The sequence below is a fragment of the Danaus plexippus genome, chromosome 4 (assembly GCF_018135715.1).
Source record: "Danaus plexippus chromosome 4, MEX_DaPlex, whole genome shotgun sequence".
In the NCBI taxonomy this organism is placed as follows: Eukaryota; Metazoa; Arthropoda; class Insecta; order Lepidoptera; family Nymphalidae; genus Danaus; species Danaus plexippus.
Window position 1 is genome coordinate 1,334,196 of NC_083538.1, and position 23,557 is coordinate 1,357,752.

The 23,557-nt window shown below is 34.1% G+C and overlaps 4 protein-coding genes across 7 annotated transcripts; 2 read left to right on the forward strand and 2 right to left on the reverse strand.

Moving 5' to 3' along the window:
• Positions 1-16: 16 nt before the first annotated feature.
• LOC116768429 (protein abrupt-like) lies at positions 17-2,738 on the reverse strand. Of its 2 annotated transcripts, none has more exons than XM_032659146.2 (7): positions 2,579-2,738; positions 2,258-2,398; positions 2,021-2,152; positions 1,817-1,959; positions 1,136-1,278; positions 644-827; positions 17-171 (listed from the first exon to the last, which is right to left on the reverse strand). In XM_032659146.2, the coding sequence occupies exons 1-7, from the start codon at positions 2,660-2,662 to the stop codon at positions 33-35; spliced, it is 966 nt and encodes a 321-aa protein (XP_032515037.2). In that variant the 5' UTR covers positions 2,663-2,738; the 3' UTR covers positions 17-32. The 2 variants fall into 2 exon arrangements, with proteins under 2 accessions (XP_032515037.2, XP_032515038.2); XM_032659147.2 differs by having other exon boundaries at positions 2,258-2,382; positions 2,579-2,712.
• Positions 2,739-4,406: 1,668 nt separating this feature from the next.
• On the reverse strand, positions 4,407-6,906 carry LOC116768329 (general transcription factor IIE subunit 2). Its single transcript, XM_032659018.2, has 6 exons — positions 6,764-6,906; positions 6,366-6,467; positions 6,114-6,276; positions 5,898-6,007; positions 5,242-5,419; positions 4,407-4,695 (listed from the first exon to the last, which is right to left on the reverse strand). The coding sequence occupies exons 1-6, from the start codon at positions 6,823-6,825 to the stop codon at positions 4,435-4,437; spliced, it is 876 nt and encodes a 291-aa protein (XP_032514909.1). The 5' UTR covers positions 6,826-6,906; the 3' UTR covers positions 4,407-4,434.
• Positions 6,725-22,938, forward strand: LOC116768328 (chitooligosaccharidolytic beta-N-acetylglucosaminidase). Of its 2 annotated transcripts, none has more exons than XM_061527398.1 (16): positions 6,725-6,855; positions 9,500-9,563; positions 10,451-10,584; positions 10,722-10,852; positions 11,081-11,186; positions 11,454-11,617; positions 18,154-18,262; positions 18,424-18,545; positions 18,797-18,931; positions 20,276-20,381; positions 20,635-20,810; positions 20,994-21,092; positions 21,199-21,319; positions 21,404-21,496; positions 21,954-22,101; positions 22,712-22,938. In XM_061527398.1, the coding sequence occupies exons 2-16, from the start codon at positions 9,508-9,510 to the stop codon at positions 22,794-22,796; spliced, it is 1,785 nt and encodes a 594-aa protein (XP_061383382.1). In that variant the 5' UTR covers positions 6,725-6,855; positions 9,500-9,507; the 3' UTR covers positions 22,797-22,938. The 2 variants fall into 2 exon arrangements, with proteins under 2 accessions (XP_061383382.1, XP_061383379.1); XM_061527395.1 differs by lacking the exon at positions 6,725-6,855 and adding an exon at positions 7,472-7,652.
• LOC133320139 (uncharacterized) lies at positions 12,893-18,102 on the forward strand. 2 transcript variants are annotated; one of them, XM_061527391.1, is made up of 4 exons: positions 12,893-13,294; positions 13,361-13,846; positions 13,929-14,430; positions 14,503-18,102. In XM_061527391.1, exons 2-4 carry the CDS (start codon positions 13,367-13,369, stop codon positions 17,832-17,834), a joined length of 4,314 nt encoding a protein of 1,437 aa, XP_061383375.1. In that variant the 5' UTR covers positions 12,893-13,294; positions 13,361-13,366; the 3' UTR covers positions 17,835-18,102. The 2 variants fall into 2 exon arrangements, with proteins under 2 accessions (XP_061383375.1, XP_061383372.1); XM_061527388.1 differs by having other exon boundaries at positions 12,893-13,276.
• Positions 22,939-23,557: the final 619 nt, after the last annotated feature.

Consider the following 23,557-nt stretch of genomic DNA (forward strand, 5'->3'; position numbering starts at 1 on the left):
TACGTAATAAAACACCTTGTATATATTAATATTTAATCACTGTTTGTGTCTTCCAAAGCTTTTCTATTGTTTCCTTCGATTTCCGCTTCATTGAATGCTGAAAACACCGAACCTGTCTTCACTTTCTTCAATATCTTGCGATCGTGGAACGGGTGATTGTGTGATGATATCCTATGCGAATTAAACGTTATTTAGAATTTGGAACCGAAACATATCAGTTTACCATCCATATATACATATACTTCACATATGACCAAAGTTAATAGATAAATTAATCAATAAATTTATTTCATAGATTGTCAATATTCCAATATCTTTGATAAAAACGTTTTGAAGGGTAAAATGAAAAGCTATTTGAAGCTTGAAGACTTTGAAAATCATATTTTGAACGAATTCACATTTTTTATTCAAGCCTGAATTTTTTCTTTATTATTCAATCACATATAACAGCAAATGTCATTATTCTGAACACATCTTAAATATATATATATATATATATATGCATATTGCATATATATCAAAACAGATAAAGAATAAATTTTTAACAATGGTAACACTATACAATGTCTGGCAGTGATCAATTCCATTTAATATATTATATTGATAGACTAAGCTCTATATAATAAATAAAATATATAAAAACCTTTGTACAACAACATCCTCCTTGGTGACAACATAAGCTGGACATTTACAGTGGTTTAAATAATCTACGCATCGCCATTGTCTCGATTTGTCCCTATTACTGTGCTTCAAGTAATAAATAAATCTGTTTAGAATCATTTGTAGCGATCCTTGGTTCGATATTGTGTATTGCAGAGTTTTTAGACCTATATATATTACAACATCATTAATTCGGAGGCATTTACAGTTATTTGAGCTCAATAGTTTCTATCCCTGGACAATATCAATTAGTTATTAAATTGTTACATAAGTATTTAAAATGAATAAAAATCTATGCTGTAAAATAAGTATAATTGTAATAAATCATAATTTTGATTTGACAGCTTAAAAGGAAACGACAGATTAAAAATATTTTTCACAGACAATTTTTTTTTTTAATTTTTTTTTTTTTGCTTAAAATACTTAAATTAATTATGTTTGGAAACAATAGTGTTAATAAACCATCATTACTCACATGCTTCAGCATCAACTTTACCCATAATGTGTCCTTTTTTAATTTTCTCTATCAGTTCCGGATCGTCTTTCTTTTCTAAGGGGACCACATATAACTGATCAACGTCATCCACACTCCTTATATCACTGACTATGAAGCTGCAACTGAAAGGAATATATTTATATTTATTATGAAGACTTTTTGGTTGATTGATATAGTCTGTGATAATATTATGCAAGAGAGAATTTTGAAACTATTTACAGATGTATGGATTTTTGATATTTGGTTAAAAGCTAACTAGTAGAACATTGTTGAGATGCTTTACTTCTAAATGATGTCTGAGACTTTCGGGAGTATTAATTTAAATAAAATTAATATTTTGGGATGTCCTATGTGATTGTTATTATTTTAAACTGCATTCGGTTTCTCTGCAGCAACCCTGATCACCGGCAGTGGAGGTGAGAATGTCTTACTTTTTAACCAGACAATAAATGTGTAATAGTTAAAAGTCACCTTCATAGGAGAGCTGAATACCTAGACAAAATTCTATGTAATAAATAACATATATGACTGTTTGCATAAATTATAATAATGTCTAATCCTTTTTTTTTTAGAAGTTTTGGAACTTTTCCAACATGTCATTAAAAATTAAGACATAATTTTTTTAATTTATTTTATGTTACATGTTATTTATTATTATACCTTCCATCATCCATTGCCTGCTGGTTGCTTTCCTGGTTCGGTAATTCTAAATAAATATCTTGATTCCCATCCAAACATTCTATTTGTGTGAAATACTCTTCATTTGTTTTCCCCTCCTCAACACTTAAAGCATCTGCTAGATTCTGAAACCAGAATCTTTATGATATCACAACAGTGAAGAAACATAGTGTTTAAAATCCTTACCATTTCCTGTAATCCTTTGATATGCAATTCTTTTGCGGCATCTATTAACTCATTAAGATCTTCTATAGCTACTAATACTTCACCCGTATATATATATTCTAATAACGCTGATAGGGTCGTGTGAGAAATTTTCTAAAAAATAACATTATTTTTGTATTAAAACATATCTGTTTTTAGCAATTCTAGCAAATAAATATATTTATATAGTTGTGGAAATCAATAAATCTAACAACTTACATTTAGAAATATCACAGGATGTGGACATTCGGCAGATGAGATGAGATCCTTAAGAAATGGACTACTGAGTGCCATTATTACTTGATGTACTTTTACCAAGTGACCGTCGGCAGCTAAGGTCATATCTACGAACTCACCATTCTGAATTAGGGAGGGAAACGGAATAGAGACCTTACTTTAACTTAACTGAGTTTTAAAAAGCGAATCATGAAGTCGTTTCTATTATGCACGGATTTCTGAAACACTTTTTATTTACTCCAACGCTTAGAATTCTAGTCTGTTATTTAATAAATTCTACGAACATTGCGGTAAAAAATATACCTGTTGAAGCAAACTTAATCCGTTACAGATATTAGCGACATGGTCATCCCAAGATAGGGAAAATTGGGATTCAGTATTTGTCATATTATATAATTTATAACAAATAATTAGTTTACCGGCCCATTCAATATAGAAAACAACAAAGTACTGTCAACTGTGTTGTGTTTGTCAAACTCTAACTGTCATAATATTACTTTTTTTTTTGTAAATGTTTATACGGCTCTGGATACGAGTCCTTTTGAGCCATTTCGGTCATAATATTACATTTGTAAAAAGTTGCTAGCCTTTTCTTGGATCATATAACACTAATAATTAATTTAAACTCATAAATTCTTTAACCTAATATGTAATTGTATATCCATGGTACCGACAAAAATATAAGTATGTATTAAGATCTTTACTAAAACTATATAAAATAGTTTTCAACAAAATGTGAGCTGTAAAAATAAACAAACATTTAACACTGTTATCACAATAATTCAAAGCACAAAACTCTGACTAGCAAGAGATTCAGTTTAGGATACCATCGAAATATTTTATATGAAATTGGTGTTTTATCGGATTATCTTCTTTGATCTCAAATAATCATCAGCAAATAATAGTTTAGTGATTAAATTTTACTCTTGATATTTTTTATTTATTTATTGGAAAAAGTTAATTTAACCTGAAAACGAAAAAGAAGAGCGACGTTTGTAACTTGTGTGGATATTTATAATTAGAGTTCCTTTACCTTCGAGGTACGTACCTACCTTGTGATAGCTCAAAGCAATACAGATAGTACACTAGCCATTCCAAGTCCTTTATTATTTCGTTTTTATATTTTTAATAGCTACTTAGTCGCCTTCTTTTCACAATAATCTTTATTTAAATAAACGTTTTTGAAAGCACCCGTGGCAATATAAACGGTTTGTTAGAAAGCTATTCACAGCTCAAAATACAGTTTTGTTGAAACCAGCATATATAAGCAAGACCAGTCGCTCTTTGTGTATAAAAAAAAGATACTGAATTTTAATTTAAAAAAAAAATATAAGTCTTAAATATCATACGAATTTTTTAATAATAAAAAGATCTATTATATACCAGTAGATGTTAATTGATAACTGAGCGTTAGGTATGGAAATAATAGACGATATAATTGAAGTAAAGTACTAGATAGCAGAGTTTTTATAATATTATAATAAATAATTTTACAACAAATCGAATTAATGACATGACTCGATTGTATCAAGTGATAGTAGTAAGAATAAAAAAATCCTTTACCTCCTTTAGTACCTGTATATATGAGTAGCTATTGTCATGGTACTGTCCTGACGGGAATTACCAATATTAGAAAGTACTTTAACATAATATACAAACACACTGAAAATTCATCAATAACTTTCACGTATTACAAATCAAAAATGTCGAAACAGCCGATATTAATGCCAAAAGCGCCATCTATGTTCTATATTCAGAAATAGTCATATACCTTTATATAACTTGTTTTAAAGATAAACGGTCCCTACAATTTTCATGAAATTTGGCTTCCTGAGTGATTATTCAGTTTAGACAGGTTTCATTTTAGTAAAAAATTGTTTTATTAGTTCTTTACGGCAAAGAATACACGTAGTTAAAACTACAGATAAGTATCTACTGATACAGCAACAGTAAAGCTACTTAATAGTAGATGGCGTTGTTTACGAACAACTAAAATTTATATTATAACATTTACTAAGATATCGTTTTTTGTCATTCCATGTAGCCGATCGCGACAATATAACTCGCACTTCAACAAATATACTGTTTATAGGACTTATTATTGGTCTTATTAAAAGAAAAAATCCCCCAATAAAACAACAACAGCTAATATAATTATTTCATTTAATACTGACACCTTTTTGTGTCAGCGTATTATCTTCGTACGTTTCGAGTACGTCAGCCAGATGTTCATTGTCCCTGGGTTTCTTGAACTGCCTCCTCTTCTGGGTGACTTTCTTCCGTTTGGGCACCACAGGTTTCCTTGGGCCGTGGTCCTGCATTGATTTGATGCCTTGCTTCTCCAAGTATTCCTCTATCTTGGCGTCGTCCATGGCATCTACGGCCGTGGCTCGCCATAATTTCACAAACTCTTCGTCAACCTATAAAAATATATATATATATATACAACCTAAATGTCATAGAGACACATAGCAACTAAATGATAAAAGTGAATAGTAATTAGTTTAGGTCCTGTTTTGAGATCACCTTAGGTTGTTCCTCTTGTTTTGGTCACGTTGCCACGCCATTTTTTTTTTTCATTTAGGTTGTCTTTTAGTTATAGCACAATAAATTGGACATAAACTTAGTTATTCCTTTTAGTTTATTCGTTTTGTGATTTTATGTTGATACATATATTAAAAACGCCGGAGTGTTCTCAATGGTACTTAAATGTTTGTTTAATTTTAATACACATATATACTTGGGAATTAAGAAGTAATCTTTATTTTAAAATTACCAGAAGGGATTACTATCTTTTGTTAATATAGTTGACCTTTCCCCGGATAGTTTTAAGTTTAAATTTACGTACACACAAATAAAACTATCCTTTAAGTTCAACATGTCAGTGACTTACCGATTTGATTTTATTTTTTTAAAAGGCAAGGTATTAAAATCTACATATTATTATGTTTGTGTGCGTGACTCACATCTAAAGTGGCGGTTTTGTCATTATAAAACAAAATTTTCTTTTTATCCGAGGGTCTTGTTATGTATAATATTTCTTGCGCTAAACTTTTCAATGCTCTGTCGCAGTGCGGCAATGATTCTTGGACGTCCTCTAGAAAAATCCCCCCTAGACCTTTTAAATCATGTTGCTTCAGTAATCTGTAATGATAATAATCATAAATTAATTTTTAACACCAGACATATTATAGTAACTTATATGTCATTGTTTTAATTCTATATAAAAGAGATGTTATTGAGAATGAATTGTTAGGACTGTGTAAGGAGAGTTACAATTCAAAGAAATGATGTCCTTAAGGTCCTTTGAACATAATTCTTTTCAAATTAATTTAAGCTTGCATAAATTGAATCATTAAATAATTTAAACAGTGTGAGATTACCAAAGAGACTCATTTTTTTTTTTATTTTATATAATCAAAAATCAAGTAGCATACACTCAAAAATTTGTTAGTAACAATTAAAAAACTTATAGAACTGTTATATTAATATTGTTATTGCTGCTGCATCCCCCTGGAGATGGAGCAGCAATAATAAGTAAGCACAATCAAGCTTGTTGTCAATGCTGTTGGCACTGTCCCGTAGTCTTCGTATTAAAGCAATGAAGCTACCAGTAACTTACCTCAGTAATGATTTCTTGTCCTTAATTTTATAAACTGGTTTAAATATAAACTTTCCGTCAAATGTGTGCTCTATTTTAGGATTATTCTGTAACGCTTCAGTCTGAAGCCACTGCAATACAATAATTATAGTATAATAAAATGCTACCGGAATAATCGTAATATTCTGTGAAGAGAAGATAAAATGATAGTAAAATGTATTATTGAAGACTATTAACCTGTTTAATTTTACTTCCAACATCTAACTGATTTGTTTCATCTAAAATTTCATCAATCGACAGCGGATGGTCATCCCCTTCTTGGTGTCTGGACTTCATGTGTCTGACGATGCGAGCCAACACACCAAAACGATAGGAGGAACTGCCAGCCATCGTCTTGTAACTGATATGTTAAAATTAGTTGGGATTTTTTTTTATTATTATATTATTTATTATAGGTAAAATATAAAATTTTATTAAGATTACACTTACTTGGTTGCATCAATTTTTGGGGCAGCATTTGCTGAGCTTGATGATTTTGATTTCTTCTTGCTATCATCTTTAAAGGAGTCATCTCTCTTCTTTTTCTCAACACTGTAAAATCATAACATTAAGGTTACTATTGTGTTGGAAAACAAACTAAAAAATTGTAATTCACGTCCATAAAATACTATTAGTAATTACCAATTGATATTATCTTTAATATTTGGTAACAAAACCTTTTAATTCTGATATCAAATGTTTTATAATGCTCGTAGCGATATAAAGGTAGAAAGTTGTATACTAATTCCTGCGAGTGGGAGCGAGAGGATAGAAAGTAATTTGGCATTCGTATGGCAAGTGAAGGGAATAGTTAGTCTGAGTATGCAAGTATGTAATGCTAAACGTACCTCGGCGTTGCAAGTGCCTTTTTCCTGAACGCCTCCCGCTCTCTCAGAAGTGCTGGATCCATATCTATGAGACTATATTTAACTATACAAATGTAAGTTTACTTTTATGATAGGTTTATTTTGTTTCGTATTTGCATTGTTTGCTTTCGTATTGATTTCTCTAAGAATAAACGTCAAATTTCTCCTATGTGACAAGTGACATATAACGTCAATTTAGAATGTCAAAACATGTTTTCTTTTTTCCAAACCTTTGGCCTTTGTTTATTATTACTTCAAACATATTTAAATTTGCGATTTTATTACACATATTCTTTTTATTCTTGCACATGATTAAGATTTTAAAAGAATACAAAATTAGCTACCCTATTCGTAATTTATTTTAGTAAACACGAGATATTTTCTACGTACATATCAGTATGTTTGGATCACATATACTCTTTATTATTGTGGCATGACTTAATACACAACAATTAATCTTGAAGGCAAAAAGTTAACAATTCTTTGTAGTACTTATATTCAATCAATGGTTAAGGTTCTAAATGTACTTTTTGAAATCGGACTTACAATTGAATAAGTGATTACATTGATGATAGTTAATAGCGACGATCTAAATCTAAATATAATAAATAAATTTATCGTCATTCTAAAGTACTTATATTCTTGATTAAAACCAAATTTCAAAGTAAGTTGACAATTTTTTTAGTAGCTACTAAGGGGTTTTTGTTTTTGATGGATAAACTTGTTAACAACTTTCAAACAAAAATTATAAAAATGTGAATTTGGATCAAAAACTAGTTTTCTTGAAGTGAATATATTGTTTGTTTGGCGTTTTCCTATCGCATTATATCGCGATACGTGACACTTGGTGGACGTTGGCGGAATACAACAGGTATGTCGTTATTTTAATTTGTTTTAGATTTTACTTTCGTAAATGTTTTACAAAGTCATATTTTAGGGGGGGGGGGAGGAGGAGGAGGGTAAACTAGTATTGTTAGTATAAGCGGCTAGGTTATACTTAGGTTTAATCATTAATAATCTTATCTGAATATTGTATTCAATTTTTCAATTATTCTGATAATGAACTGTTTTGTAATTAAGATTAAGATTATGTTGATTTTTTTATATTGAAGAGGAATATTGAGTCCTTTGCTAAAATATTATATTCTTCGACCGGCTTCTACTCCGTCGATAAAATGTTAAAAAACCGTTTTACGCTGAAAAACATAACGATCATTGGCTATAAATTGTATGGATATAAACAGATAAATTTATTGCCACAGTTATCTTAATACTTATAATAATATATTATGCTGACAACGAGTGGTCGTGAACGGATTTTTGTAGGACTGTTTTCCTCTTAACACACCTTAAACATTGAAAATAATGAGTTTTAATTTACCGTCATATTATTTCAAGCAGATTTTAATTATTGTTGATACAATAAAATTAATGATAATTTAAAAGGGCCATAATAGTTTTTATCACGATATAATATTAGTTGTAATATAAGATTACGAATTTATCGTTTATTAGAATACGATCTTATTTTTTGACGTTGATAAAAAAATAAATAAATAAAGAGAAGTTGTAGCTATAATATTTTGACCTAGACGGGTGGAAATATTCAGATCAAGTACTTTAGGGCTTCGGTCGTATTTACACTCCAGTTAAATTTTAAGTATTCATTTACCTTATATCTTAGTGGAGGAGGTGTCGCTTGTAATATTTATGTATATATATTTTTATTGTCAGCATTTTTTTATTAATAAGGTTTATTTCAAGAGTTGTTTATATATTTAAAATTAAAATATTTTTTTTTTAGATTGTAGGCATTGTTTAACCTCACTTTGGCATTATAGTTGTAAACCATATCTCTTTCACTATATTTGTAATGTCGGTAATGTTGAAGTAAGATATTTCACATTTCTTTACGTTACTAACAACAACGTAATAGCCCAGTCATATTAGGTAAAAAAAGGGGTCAACCTCGGAATGAAAGATAATAAGCTGCAAAAGTCACAATCGTTATCGTGTCCGCGTCTCAAGATATTCAAGGTCAAAGGTCACAAAAATCGGTTTTTCGCGAATATCTGGCTTCCTATCGGTTAAATGAGATTTGCATTTATTATAAAAGTTGTAGGCTATAAAATTCCCTACAACTTTTGTTTTAACTTTTTTTTCATACGACCAACCGTTTTGAAGGTAGAGAGGCATGAATATCCAAAATCATCGCTGTAAAACAGTTTATTAGCGAGAATATAATCCCGAGAGCATGCATGTATGTATGCTTGTTATATTTTAAAATAAATATTAATACTATATTATGTAGCTTATAGCTTACAGATATACATTATTTATTCAATTGTAGTTTGTCGCTAGTGATGATTTAATCTGATTGAGACGGCCTTTTCTATTATTATTAATTAAATCTATTTAGTGTTCGTGTTTCTCGTTCGTTGCCTTTAAAATAAAAAATCCATCGCCTTTTTTCCTTCCCCCTTGTACTTCGATGTTTCTTGGGAGGCAGAATATAATATTTTCATATCTAAAATGTTATGTAGTAGTTCGAACATAAAATATAATTTTATTTCGACAAAATATTTTTTTTTACGTGCAACTTAGTGTTTAAGCGTTTACGTTAAAATTATAACCCGTGTGGTATCGTATTTTTGGTATTTTTATGAATGATTTTTCGATTTTTTTTTATCTCATAGATACAATTCTTCTTTGTTACAGATAAAAAAATGTCATGTCAAAAATTATTATTTAATATAATATGTTTGCTGGTTGCGCTACAGAGGTGAGTATTAAATTTTATTCTGTGTAACATCTTATTTTATTTGCGATTTTTTATATGAAATGTCGCACTTAAAGTAAATAAATGTAAATTTTCTCACGATGTATCATCCCCATTCTTTGAATATAACGTTTCCTTTCTAGAACATTTACGATATGCTTTATACTTAGAAGTCATAAAATAAAATAAATAAACAAACAAATCCTCATTTATTGACATACACTTTACTGCCTACTTACATATAATAAAATAAGATTGTAAATCTGTTTTATTTAGAAAAAGGACACAAAATGTAAATGTAATTTTATGTGCTTCACCTAAATGTAAGAATTAAAATTGATGAATTACAAGATTATGAGATTAGCGACATTAGTTCTGCCGAAATCCAATCGTATGGGGATCACTGACGATATCAATGTTAGGGAAACCTTAATCTGACATCGAAATTGACAAGTACTGAGATTAATACTTTTAAAGTTTCCTAAATATGTTCAGTTGGCTCTCAGCTAGTTTTTCGGATCCAAAATTATAAGTATGGCTGATTAAATACATTTAATAAATTATTTATAACATAAAATGTGAACGCAGCGGATCGGATTAACACTCGTACCGACTAATTGGATGTCAAACACAAATTATTAACGAAGCAAACAATTCTGTTAATTGTTTTAACATTGGTTTCGACGCGTTCCAAATAAACATATCAATGATTCACGTTACGTGCACGCTCTTTATAAAATTGAAGAAATTTATTGTCATACGAAATCCTCGCATAACATGAATGCAATCAGTGTTTACGATTCCCATCAATTCTACACGAAATGTTTGTGGTAAATACCTCCTCGTGTATAAAAATTAAAGTATGTGACGTCATGTTTCGCGTCAATCAGCGTGAGGTCTGAGGAACATCCGCCATGGAAGTGGTCCTGTGAGGATGGAGCGTGTAAGAAGATGAAACATGAACCGGGTAGTTCGGGATCAGCGCTGTCACTCGAGGCCTGCAAGATGTTCTGCAACGAATACGGTAATCAATTTACTACGAACAGATACCTGAAACAGGCAAACTTAGATCTTCTTAGATATTTAATTTCTTAGATATTTAATATCTTAATATACGAACATTTCGTTAGCTTTAGTGCGATATATAATATGTATTTCCAGGTCTTCTGTGGCCCAGGCCGACGGGTTATACCGACTTAGGTCGATTCCTGTCCAAGATCAATATAAATAATATAGAATTACAAATCGAGAGGCGTGGAAGATCAGATAATCTGATGAACGCTGCCGGTCAGGTGAGGGGGAATTATTATACACTTTCAATTATTTGTCAAACGAAGTTCCTTAAATGAGCACATTAAGCGCGGGATCAGGATCTGCATATTGGTGTTAATGAATAGAATCTAGTATTTTCACGTATTTCTTGTAACATACTGAAATTAATAACTACAAAGATAAAATGTTTTTTAATTGTTGTCGAGTCCTATATTAAGTATGTGTTTAAAGTTTAAAATAAATTTCAGCGTTTCAAGAAGTTGGTGTCACTCGCAGTGCCATCCGGGATAATACCAAAAGCGACCGGGAAATCCGTCTATGTGTATCTTGTTAACGAAAAACCCGACGTCACGGGTAACCTATCAATTCATTTTGACTCCCTAAAAAAAATATGCTTAATTTGTTTGACTACCCCCAAAAAAAAAAAAAAAATTGCCTCTATGATCAAATGTTGCTTTAGTGTATTAACAATAGATGTCAAACAATTAACTTGTAGTGGCAGAATAATGAATGTTCGAGACTCAAAGGGGTTTCGAATCTGCGAATCGGAGCTCAATATAATTTTTACATATTTTTGATTCGTGACTAAAGTTATTCTTAATAGATCTTTTGTTCGTGTAGACTTCTCAATCGATTTCGACGAGAGCTACAGGTTGAGAGTGTCCCCGGAGTCTAACGACCGTATAAACGCTACAATCGTTGGGAATAACTTCTTCGGTATCAGACACGGTCTGGAGACGCTGTCGCAGCTCATCGTCCACGATGAGATTAAAAATCATTTGTTGGTAAGACCTGCTGCATTATTCTATTCCTATTTCTGTTTTCGATGATTTTTGTAAAGCTTGATAATAGAGTTTTTTTGTTTTTGGGACGAAATACTTCTACTATTATAATATGTTCAGATGTTTTAAGGTATTTTTTAAGTTGGTAATAAAGTTTCCGTATTTGATACTCGACCTTTAGTGTCTGTAATGGCGTGTGTCACCTCTAATGTTTTCTTAATATTAAAAGGTGAACGATATTTAAATTAAAATATTTGCTGTCGTTATGAATTTAATATAAGTGTCAGATTTTACGAGCCCTTTACTTGGTCACTGAAAGAGAAATGTTAATGTATATTGTATTCGTGTTATTAGTGTTTATTTACTAGTTGTTATGTTTTTACAGTTCGTTATGTATATCTTAGATTTTTTTTATCGCCTACGACTATTGCTATGAGAATAATTCAAGTTATAATATATATTGGCATAGTTTAGGAAGATATAAGTTTTTTTTTTGTATAATAAAAAATTAAAAGAAAAAAATTCCGTAACAATATAGTGTTATAGGGGTTCATATAAAAGTTTTCCCTTAAGATACTTATATAATAAAACAGCATAAGTATTACTTCACGTGGCGTCAATATGAAACGTCGAGAAAGTAAACGAAAACAAAAGTTTAAATTATACTGCCAAAGTAAAAACTATATCGTTATGAAGAATGCTTTTTTTTAAATTTAAATATAGTTCTCTCATCTTCAGAAGTAACAAATCATAAAAAACCTCCTCAGATGAGATCGAGTCCTCGCGGATCCGGTTTGCCGATCGTTGACCATTATATTTGCATAACACAACGCCTCTGTGACATTGTTGTCATTTGAAAAGAGTTCGCTTTTTAAATATTCAAATATATTTAGCTTATGTCGTTTATTCGTAACGGCTATTTATAATTTCTATTCAAAACAATGTTCTTTTTATAAACAGATATTTTTTTTTATCTAATTAGTATTTAAAATATCGATGTTGTTATTGTTATTTCTTTTGTATTATTTTATGGTTACACTCGTCATGAAGTCGTGGCATATTTTGTCACTTGAACGTTTTTATATTTTGATGCTTTTTTCATGAGTTCGTTCTAAATAAAAAAATAGAAAAGTCAAACTTTTTAAAAATACTTAACTTAATTATGTTCGGATGCCTTCTTTTTGTTGTGTTCACTCAATTTGTATGAAAACATGAATACTGTAAATTTTAATAATAATCTATAATATAAAAATAAGTCGAGTTTTCCTTCCTGACGCTATAACTCCAGAACGCACAAACAGATTTCCACAGTTTTGCATTTGTTGAAAAGGTCTCGGGCTCCGTGAGGTTTATAGCCAAGAAAATTCAGGAAAATTTCAATAGAAAAGCGAGAAAATAGGGATATCATTTTTTTAATACAGCGCCATCTCTGATACATAGCATGTACTACAAACCAATATTTTAAGAAGATGGCGACGGTGCGTGACACATTGTTTGACAGCTACTTATTGTTTTCTTCTCAGTTAATTTCATGTGACAAACCGGTGTGAAATTGTGAAAAAAAAGTAAAAAAAATAAGTTATTCGTTTCTTAACATTTTAATTGGAAACCATCAAAACAATCACGTGTATTGTGTACATTTTTATTCAATTTCAACAGCAGGTATTTGTCTTTAAGGTGGTAAGTTGAACTGTGTAAATTACGTGGATCGTGCATTTGAGGTTAAATTCACCACTCTGCCCATAGTTAAAAATGCCTAGAGGACGACGTGCGAACATCGGTCGCCGCACAAGACATGCAAGTCAGCAACAAGTGTATTCACAGAACTTAAGCGAAGAAAGACAAAATATAATAAGAGAAAATGCCCGATTGAGACAACGCGTGAGCACACGAAGATCATTGGCATCATACAATCGCTTGGCATTCCAATATGATCCCACTGCGAACTACAGTGATGATGAAAATTTAAATATTGGACCAATGACGACTGTATGCCGATATTGCAATGCGTTAAAGTTCAAAAGAGAAACGGCTGGATTGTGCTGCGCAAGTGGAAAAGTCAAACTGGATCCATTACTTACACCACCACAGCCACTGAAACCATTGTTCGATGGAAGTGATCCCGATTCCAGCCATTTTCTTCAACACATCCTTGAATACAATAACTGCTTTCGCATGACTTCCTTTGGAGCTAATATCATTCGAGAAGGCGGCTTCATGCCGACTTGCAAGGTAAAAGATACAACACACACGATCAAAAGTTACACCATATTCTTTAACAAATTCTTTAACAAATGATTGTTTGCAATTACAGATACAAGGACAAATATATCATTTGCATGGTTCAATGGTGCCAACACCAGATGAACCGCATCAATTTCTGCAAATATATTTCATTTCGTCGATGGTGGATCAGCTGAATGTGCGGTGTAATATTCAGGGAACACAACAGTTAAAGAGACGGATTATTGAACAGTTGCAAGCATTTTTTCACGCTAATAACGCTGTGGTTAATATGTTCAAAACAGCATTGGAACGAATGCCATCGGATACGCACAAATTTGTCATAAGAGCGGATTGTACCCCAACAGGTGAACATGTGCGAAGATTCAATGCACCCACCGTTAATGATGTTGCTGCAATTATTGTTGGCGATCCAACTAAATCGCGAGACATTGTCGTTCAGCGAAGAAGCAATATCATGCATCGTGTAAACGAGACACATCGTTTGTACGATGCGTTACAATATCCAATCATTTATTGGCAAGGGCAAGACGGATACGACATCACGTTGAAGATGGTCGATCCAATTACAAGTAAAATATTCACACACTAATTATTGCTATTATTGGTTTCCATTAACAATTCATTTAATTTTGCATTTTCAGGCGTATCAACGAATAAAAATCTAAGCGCAATGAATTACTATGCGTATCGTATGATGATTCGTACACATGAGGAGAATGTCATTCTGAAGTGCCGTCGGCTATTCCAGCAATTCGCTGTCGACATGTATGTCAAAGTCGAGACAGAACGTTTAGCGTTCATCCGATTCAATCAGGCAAAGCTACGATCTGAGGACTATATACACTTGCGTGATGCTATTCATTCAGATGGTGATGTTCAGAGTATTGGACGTCTGACGATTCTCCCATCATCTTATATCGGAAGCCCACGCCACATGCACGAATACGCTCAAGACGCTATGACGTACGTGCGAAATTATGGAACTCCCGATTTATTTATTACGTTTACTTGCAATCCGAAGTGGACGGAAATTGAACGTGAGTTGGAACCGGGCCAAAAACCGCAAGATCGCCATGACATAATAGCCAGAGTATTTCAGCAAAAACTCAAGGTCATGATGGATGTGCTTACTAAGTATCGAGTTTTTGGTGACACACGTTGTTATATGTACTCGGTGGAATGGCAGAAGCGTGGACTACCGCATGCTCATATCCTAACTTGGTTGCTGAACAAATTACATTCAAATGAAGTGGATGACATCATATCAGCTGAAATTCCTGATCCAGTCACTGATCCCCATCTACACGACATTGTGACGACACAGATGGTGCATGGACCGTGCGGTGCATTAAATCCATTATCGCCTTGCATGACTGATGGAAAGTGCACAAAACGATATCCGCGACCGTTAGTTGCTGAAACAGTTACAGGGAACGACGGATATCCAGTATATCGTCGGCGTTCAAAAGAAGATAATGGTCGAACTATCAAAGTTAAAGTTCAAAATCAAGAGATTGAGATCGGAAATGAATTCATTGTACCATATTGCCCGCTACTATCACGAATTTTTGAAACACATGTAAACGTTGAGAGTTGTCATTCGGCCAAATCAATCAAATATTTGTGCAAGTACGTCACAAAAGGCAGCGACATGGCTGTGTTTGGTATTGCGTCGGAAAATGCGAATGACGAAATCAGCAACTTCCAAATGGGCAGATACGTCAGTACTAATGAAGCACTGTGGCGATTATTTTCATTTCTAATTCATGAAAGATATCCCACAGTTGTACATTTAGCAGTGCATTTGGAAAATGGCCAAAGAGTTTACTTCACTGAAGCTAATGCAGCACAACGAGCTGAGAGACCACCATCGACAACATTGACTAGCTTCTTTGCAATGTGTGAAGCAGATCCATTCGCAGCGACGCTGATGTACGTTGAAATGCCTAAGTATTACACTTGGAATCAATCAACAAAGAAATTCCAACGTCGCAAACAAGGAACCCCAGTTCCAGATTGGCCACAGGTGTTTTCCACTGATGCACTAGGTCGCATGTATACTGTTCATCCTAGAAATGATGAATGTTTTTATTTGCGACTGCTGTTGGTAAATGTACGTGGACCAAAATCATTTGCGCATTTGAAAACTGTGAATGGCCACCAATGCCAAACATATCGAGAAGCATGTCAACTATTGGGTTTGCTAGAGAACGATTCTCATTGGGATTTAACACTTGCGGATTCAGTTGTTTCATCAAATGCGTACCAAATACGAACGCTGTTCGCAATTATCATCACCACATGTTCTCCTTCACAACCAATTCAGTTATGGAACAAATACAAAGACGACATATGTGAAGATATCTTGCATCGCTTGCGCATTCAAACGAATAATCCTGACATGCAAATAACCGATGAAATCTACAATGAAGGATTGATTCTGATTGAGGATCAATGCTTGACTATTGCAAACAAGCTACTGATTGAAGTAGGAATGATTGCACCAAATCGATCAATACACGATGCATTCAACCAAGAATTAAATCGAGAGCTGCAATACAATGTTGATACATTGCAGGAATTCGTTCAAAATAATGTGCCGTTGCTGAATGAACAGCAAAAACCAGTATACGAAACATTAATGCAAGCGGTGGACAATAATACTGGTGGTCTATTCTTCCTGGACGCATCTGGAGGAACAGGGAAAACATTTGTCATTTCATTGATTTTGGCCACTATTCGATCAACAGGTGACATAGCTTTGGCGTTAGCATCATCTGGAATTGCGGCGACTCTTCTAGATGGCGGTCGTACTGCACATTCTGCGCTTAAGTTGCCACTCAATTTAAACACAATTGAGACTCCAACATGCAATATTTCCCGATCCAGTGCAATGGGAAAATTGTTGACGCAATGCAAGCTCATTGTTTGGGATGAGTGCACAATGGCACATAAGAAATCACTTGAAGCACTCAACTTCACACTGAAGGATCTTCGGCGAAATAACAACATTTTTGGCGGCTTGATGATATTGTTGGCAGGCGATTTCAGGCAGACGTTGCCAGTAATTCCCCGTGGAACGCCTGCAGATGAATTGAATGCTTGCCTGAAGGCATCACCTTTATGGAATAACGTAAAAACATTATCGCTAACCACTAATATGAGAGTTCAACTTCAAAATGATCAAAGTGCTGCACAATTTTCAAAACAATTGTTAGCTGTTGGAAATGGAAAAGTCCCAGTTGATGCGACATCTGGATTAATTACTCTTACCAACGACTTTTGCCGATTTGTAGACTCTCAACTAGCTCTTATTGAAAATGTTTTTCCAAACATTAGTGAGAATTATCAGAATTATGCTTGGTTAAGTCAACGAGCAATTCTTGCCGCAAAGAATAATGATGTACACGCACTGAATTTCACCATTCAATCAAAAATCGATGGCGATTTGGTGACATACAAATCCGTTGATTCCATAACAAATCCCGATGATGTAGTACATTATCCAACGGAGTTTTTGAACTCTCTGGAGTTACCAGGATTTCCACCACATAACTTGCAACTCAAAGTTGGTACAGTTATTATGATATTGCGTAATTTGAATCCACCGCGACTTTGCAACGGTACTCGACTTGCGGTAAAAAGACTTATGCCGAATTTGATTGAGGCAACCATTATTAACGGAAAGTACGCAGGTGAAAATGTATGTATTCCTCGAATACCAATGATTCCGACTGATCTTCCGTTTGACTTCAAACGATTGCAATTTCCAGTTCGCCTTGCGTTCGCAATGACAATTAACAAGTCGCAAGGCCAATCGCTTAGTGTTTGCGGGATAAATTTAGAAAATCATTGTTTTTCACATGGGCAGTTATACGTTGCGTGTTCACGAGTTGGGAAACCATCCGCTTTGTTTGTATTAACGTCAGACCAAAAAACAAAAAATGTGGTTTACCAAAGAGCACTTCAATGAAACGGTTAATTTGCGGACACGTATAACGCTTCGATTCAGTATTTACTTTGGATTCACTTTCATTTACTTAGAGAAGTTCAACTAAATAACACTTAATTTTTTTAATCGAAATGAATTCATTACTGTTGTGAAATGAAATAAAATTTTTCATTTCAAATATAAAACAAAAAAAAAATTTTTTTCTTCATCTTTTAATCACCAAACGAAACGTTACATAAAACGAAGCCATCTGGTGGCGAAACGGAGTTCGCCGGGTTTGCTAGTAATAATATAAGTTTTAATTTCTTCATGTTCGTTTAGTAATGAGAGTCCCTTACAGATGGTCCGTGACGTCACAATCGATGATAAACCCGTGTACCCTTACAGAGGAGTGTTGTTGGACACCGCGAGGAACTATTTCTCTATCGACTCCATCAAAGAGACTATCGGTTGGAACCTTTGTCATGACATATTTTTGACGTATTATAGCAAAATTTATTATTTTCTTTGCAACCATTTTGTTTTTATTGCAATTCAAAATCCTCCTCAATACTTTTTTGATGACGTCATTATAAACAATATCCTTATTAGTTGTATGTTTTATGGACAGAGGCCATGAGTAGCGTGAAACTGAACACTTTCCACTGGCACATCACAGACAGCCAAAGTTTCCCCTTCGTATCCAAGAGACGGCCAGAACTCACTAAATACGGAGCTTACAGTCCCAGTAAAGTAAGTTTTTGTGAGGCTTGCTATGTTTCTTTATTTGCAACAAAGTTAAATTTTTACTTGAACTATATATATATATATATGTGTGTGTGTGTGTGTGTGTGTGTGTGTGTGTGTGTGTGTGTGTGTGTGTGTGTGTATTTATCTATTTCTATTACACCCGTAAAAATTATATATTAAATTCTATTCATAGAGTATGCTTCTATGAAATAATATTTCAATTCTTTAGTATTTTACTAATATCATATCTTCAGATCTACACTGAAGAGATGATCCGTGATGTGGTGGAGTTCGCTCGTGTCCGCGGAGTCCGAGTGCTGCCCGAGTTTGACGCTCCAGCACACGTGGGCGAGGGCTGGCAGGAGACAGACCTCACTGTTTGCTTCAAGGTGAGACGAAACCTCTCAGCATTCAATGGATTCACCGTGCGGGTGCCGGGTCCATCGCGTTGCAGGGAGAGGAGCTTCAGCAGTGCCTGGGACTTGCGACCCAGGTGTAGGTTTAAGGAGCCCCTATCTAACGCGCGTTGAACCCTCAACTCCGCTGTCCAAGCTCCTCTCTCTACCTAACCAAATTAAAAGCGAACCTGCTAAGGTTGTCTTCTAAGGCTAAGGTCGGCGTCATTTTGTTCTTGTTTGTTTCTGTTGTGGTTTTACGAAATTTTTATGCCTTAACAACGCATATGACTCCATCTCGTTTGACTTGGACGTATCCAACTGCTGAATCACCGTAAGATTCTCGTTAAGACCTGAAATAGACGAGTACTTACAAGATAGTCCTCGTAAATCAGTTTATCAATTTATAAACATTAAATCATTATATCTATTATCAGATACACACAAAGTCGAAGTGATTACGCTTGAGTGAACTTCAATGATAATACATGTGTTTATAATTATTATATAGACGTAGAATAAAAGCTTCTGAGTAATTTTAATGACAACTGGATGTGTATAGGTTATGTTTTGGTGTATTATGAGTAAACCGCTGTGTGCACTTATGAATAAAAATCTATCTTATGGTCTTAGATATATCATGAAACATAGTCATTACCTTGCAGCTTTTACTCCTCTGATCTCTGCGCTTGTAAAATCGGGATTAGATGCAAAATATGCTACCGTCATAAATGCATCTATTTTAGGTAGTTTGTCGGATTGTGCTTTCACAAAACCAGCTTCAGTCATCTTCCTAAGTTCACTACAAATCTAAACTAAACTTCAAACAAGAATACACGTTTAAATTACTTTTTTTTCCCACAACACTTGTAAAACAGTGTGAGTTTCGACGCTGATGAATGCAATGTCGTATTAGATTTCATCACATTTCGTTCGACCAGCGGTGGCGCGTTTTGGAAGTTTGCCTTTCGCTCCCTTATTTTGCAGTTTTTGAATATTATTTTAGGGGTTTAAATAATAAGCAAATTAAAAAAAAAACTTTTCATTATAATGTGACGATAACAAGTATTCGAGAAAAAAATATTTTAGGCCATTTAAAATTTTATGCATATTCTCTATTACAAGATTATGAAATTTTGTAACTCCAAAAGTACTTTGTATACGTCCAAATACATATATATAAAAACGAAATATAAATCACGTTTTATTATCTAATCAGTTCGTTGACCTACATCTATAGTATTGACAGTTATCTTGATTTGATCTTCAGTTAGATAAATCAAATGATATTTCAAAGAAATAAAAAAGTATATTTAAAGCGCCATCTATGTATCGCAGGCTGAACCTTGGGCGTCGTACTGCGTGGAACCTCCGTGCGGTCAACTGAACCCTACCAAGGAGGAGCTGTACGATGTTCTACAAGACATCTACACGGATATGGCCGGTTAGAAGACGTTAATCTAAAACATGCTGTCACTTCCCATATTTGTCGCTACATATATTTATATATTCTTGTATCATTCTCATTCAGCTCCATCAGTGACTTGTCTTAACGTATTTTTAGAGAATTTTACTTGTAATTTACTACGCAAAATTAACAGGTGCAGTAATTCCAGATGAATCGAGCTTTGCTATCAGGTCCTTATTATTGTAATAGTTGTGTAGTACAAATGATCACCGAACAATCCTATGTCCAGATGTTTTCCCGTCGGACCTCTTCCACATGGGTGGAGACGAGGTGTCGGAGCGCTGCTGGAACTCGTCGCGCCAGGTGCAGCAGTTTATGGAGGAGAACCGCTGGGGACTGGACAAGGCCAGCTATTTACAACTGTGGAACTACTTCCAGAATAAAGCCCAAGATAGGGTGTACAAGGTGACCATAATATCGTCTAAAAACACATTTTGTCTAAATGTACATTTTGCCTTTCCATTATATATACTCTAACATGTTTGGGAAATTTATTACTCATAAAATGGCTAAAATAATAATATTTTATTCAAAAATATTGATTTTAATGAAATATTAGAGATATTTTACGGGATTCGTTTTCTACAGGCATTTGGTAAAAGGATCCCACTGATTCTATGGACCAGCACGCTAACTGATTACAGTCACGTCGACAAGTTCTTAAACAAAGACGATTACATTATTCAAGTGAGTTTAAACAAATGTACTTAATTCTTGATTATTTTTATGTATTTTGTTAAGTTAACTTATTATTATATGATTTTTTTTCCAAATCTTATATATAATATTTCAGGTGTGGACTACTGGCGAAGACCCTCAAATATCAGGTCTCCTGCAGAAGGGTTATCGTCTCATCATGTCCAACTACGACGCCCTGTACTTCGACTGCGGTTTCGGTGCTTGGGTTGGAACTGGTAATAATTTCTCCTTATATATTCTTAGTATCGCTAATTTGCCTATTATATGATTATTTTAAATATATTTTTTTGTATTTCTAGGCAACAACTGGTGCTCTCCGTACATCGGATGGCAGAAAGTTTATGAAAATAGTCCTAAACAGATGGCGAGAGACCACCAAGATCAAATTCTAGGTATGACAAACGGACGTTTTAAGAAACGTTAATTGACTTTCGTGACGATAATATTAGACGAAATGAGATTTAGATTTTTGAAGCGAAAATTATTATTAATGTAAATCCATACAGATCAATGTTAGTGTTTCTTTGTACTGATTATAAGGAATTGACGTAAACTAAGCGATAGTCCAGTGTTAGTTCTAGTTTTTATTCACTATGGGGGTAATACTTTCAGTAATTTTTCACTCAAGCAGTGTAATGGACCCATCATAATAGATAGTTTATCACGCGTTAATATTGTCCAGAAATAAAATAATAGCATTCACATCTAATTATCAACTTGATCATATTTCATTTGAAAGAAAGATCAGTCTTTACTTCCCCAACCGCTTTACATTGAGATACTCCGTTACAGTTTATTTGTTAAACGCGTGGATTTCTAACCTAATTTCTAACATTTTTATTATTGAAGGTGGTGAAGCAGCGCTGTGGTCTGAGCAGTCTGACTCAGCGACCCTGGACAGTCGCCTGTGGCCGCGGGCCGCCGCCCTCGCTGAGAGGTTGTGGGCGGAGCCCGCGACCAGCTGGAGGGAGGCCGAGCGGCGGATGTTGAACGTACGGTGAGTACAACTACACCTGGAACAGGTCTGAGCAGGTCTTAGCTGGAAAAATGCGGCTAGTGAAGAAGTTTCATCACCGGTTGGAAAAGGTCTAAGCGGTTGAAGTACCGCTGGTAAAAATGTTTTCTGTGTAACAGTTTTCTGGTGTTGTGTTCAGTACTTGTGCTCACAGTTACTGCGGTGTGAGTCGCATCGTTACGTTTCCTGATTGACTCGACGTCCTGATTCTGTGTGGATTCTGACGACATTTAAAAAATTTCCAAAGAGTTTAACCACAGCTTAGTGTCAGGAACATTATTTCATTTATGGGTGTCCACAGAGAATAGAAATTAATAATGAGATCTCAGACTCTCGCGAGTATTCATTTAAATGGAACTAATATTTTCGGTCACTACGCGTTACTTCATTATTTCAAACTTCGCACTCCCGACGTTTCGTCTACTTTGCAGCGACCGTGACCACGGGCTGACGAGATGAGAAATCTCGTTTCTACGTAGTTTTTAAAAATAATAAAATATCAGCTAGTAATCGGAAAACATTATTTCCATTGACGGAGATTAATATTAAAACATAGTATCTGCATGTGTTAGCGTGTGTTAATTTGTTCCAGCGAGCGTCTCGTCCGTAAAGGCATCAAAGCGGAGTCCCTGGAGCCCGAGTGGTGCTATCAGAACGACGGCTACTGCTACGCCTGACTGTGATCAACACTTATACTTAACTTATCAATACAATACTCAAATATAATCTATTTTCTTGCCTTCTATTGACACAAATTTTTCTGAATTAAATTCAGCTAATTTTCTATTACTGTACTACGAAATAAAATAATTAAATTTATATGTGTCGTTTCACTTGTATACCTTAACATTTTATTGCTTCACTGCGCCGGAGTTCAAGTGAGGAGGGTTATGCGACTGAGGTCTGTGTTTGTGTTTATATTAGGCTTGCAGCGTATAGGATATTTGGGAGTATACCGAATATCGAATTTTAGGCAAAAATTTTAAGCCGGATTTTAGCGCCTAATCTTGTTCAGACGTGATTGTTTACCTCTCGTTCGTTTTAATGTACTCAATCAAACAAAATTAGTCAAAAAGAAATGAGCTACTTCCTAAAAATTTATAAAAAATAATCTTTCTGCATCAAAACCTTCAAGTCGTGGTGGCCTGGAGGTTGAAGGCCCGCCTCTCATACGTGAGGGCGCGGGTTCGAAACTTGGTAAGTACCAATGTGATCTCTTCCGTGTCATGTGTACTTTCTAAGAGTATTTAGACACCACTGACGGGCGGTGAAGGAAAATATCGTGAGAAAACCTGGTCTTATATTTTCAAATTATAAGATTGATATCGCCAAGCCGTCTTGACAACGCGTGGTCATTAATGCTCTAACCTTCTCCATGTGAGAAGAGCCTTTGCTCAGCAGTGGGCTCCAATAGGCTAATGATGATGAAGACCAAAAC

What these genes read in the sequence shown, in the direction of transcription:
- LOC133320139 (XM_061527391.1), top strand. Translation starts at nt 13,367, where the DNA reads ATGCCTAGAGGACGACGTGCGAACATCGGTCGCCGCACAAGACATGCA. An exon ending in GCTTCATGCCGACTTGCAAG is followed by an intron (nt 13,847 to 13,928) that starts GTAAAAGATACA and finishes TTGCAATTACAG; the next exon opens with ATACAAGGACAAATATATCA. An exon ending in GATGGTCGATCCAATTACAA is followed by an intron (nt 14,431 to 14,502) that starts GTAAAATATTCA and finishes TTGCATTTTCAG; the next exon opens with GCGTATCAACGAATAAAAAT.
- LOC116768429 (XM_032659146.2), bottom strand. Translation starts at nt 2,662, where the DNA reads ATGACAAATACTGAATCCCAATTTTCCCTATCTTGGGATGACCATGTC. An exon ending in ATCCTGTGATATTTCTAAAT is followed by an intron (nt 2,153 to 2,257) that starts GTAAGTTGTTAG and finishes GTTATTTTTTAG; the next exon opens with AAAATTTCTCACACGACCCT. An exon ending in TAAAGTTGATGCTGAAGCAT is followed by an intron (nt 828 to 1,135) that starts GTGAGTAATGAT and finishes TAATATATATAG; the next exon opens with GTCTAAAAACTCTGCAATAC.
- LOC116768329 (XM_032659018.2), bottom strand. Translation starts at nt 6,825, where the DNA reads ATGGATCCAGCACTTCTGAGAGAGCGGGAGGCGTTCAGGAAAAAGGCA. An exon ending in AAGGCACTTGCAACGCCGAG is followed by an intron (nt 6,468 to 6,763) that starts GTACGTTTAGCA and finishes ATGATTTTACAG; the next exon opens with TGTTGAGAAAAAGAAGAGAG. An exon ending in CCAAAAATTGATGCAACCAA is followed by an intron (nt 6,277 to 6,365) that starts GTAAGTGTAATC and finishes TTAACATATCAG; the next exon opens with TTACAAGACGATGGCTGGCA.
- LOC116768328 (XM_061527398.1), top strand. Translation starts at nt 9,508, where the DNA reads ATGTCATGTCAAAAATTATTATTTAATATAATATGTTTGCTGGTTGCG. An exon ending in GAGCTTACAGTCCCAGTAAA is followed by an intron (nt 18,546 to 18,796) that starts GTAAGTTTTTGT and finishes TCATATCTTCAG; the next exon opens with ATCTACACTGAAGAGATGAT. An exon ending in CGGCGGATGTTGAACGTACG is followed by an intron (nt 22,102 to 22,711) that starts GTGAGTACAACT and finishes AATTTGTTCCAG; the next exon opens with CGAGCGTCTCGTCCGTAAAG.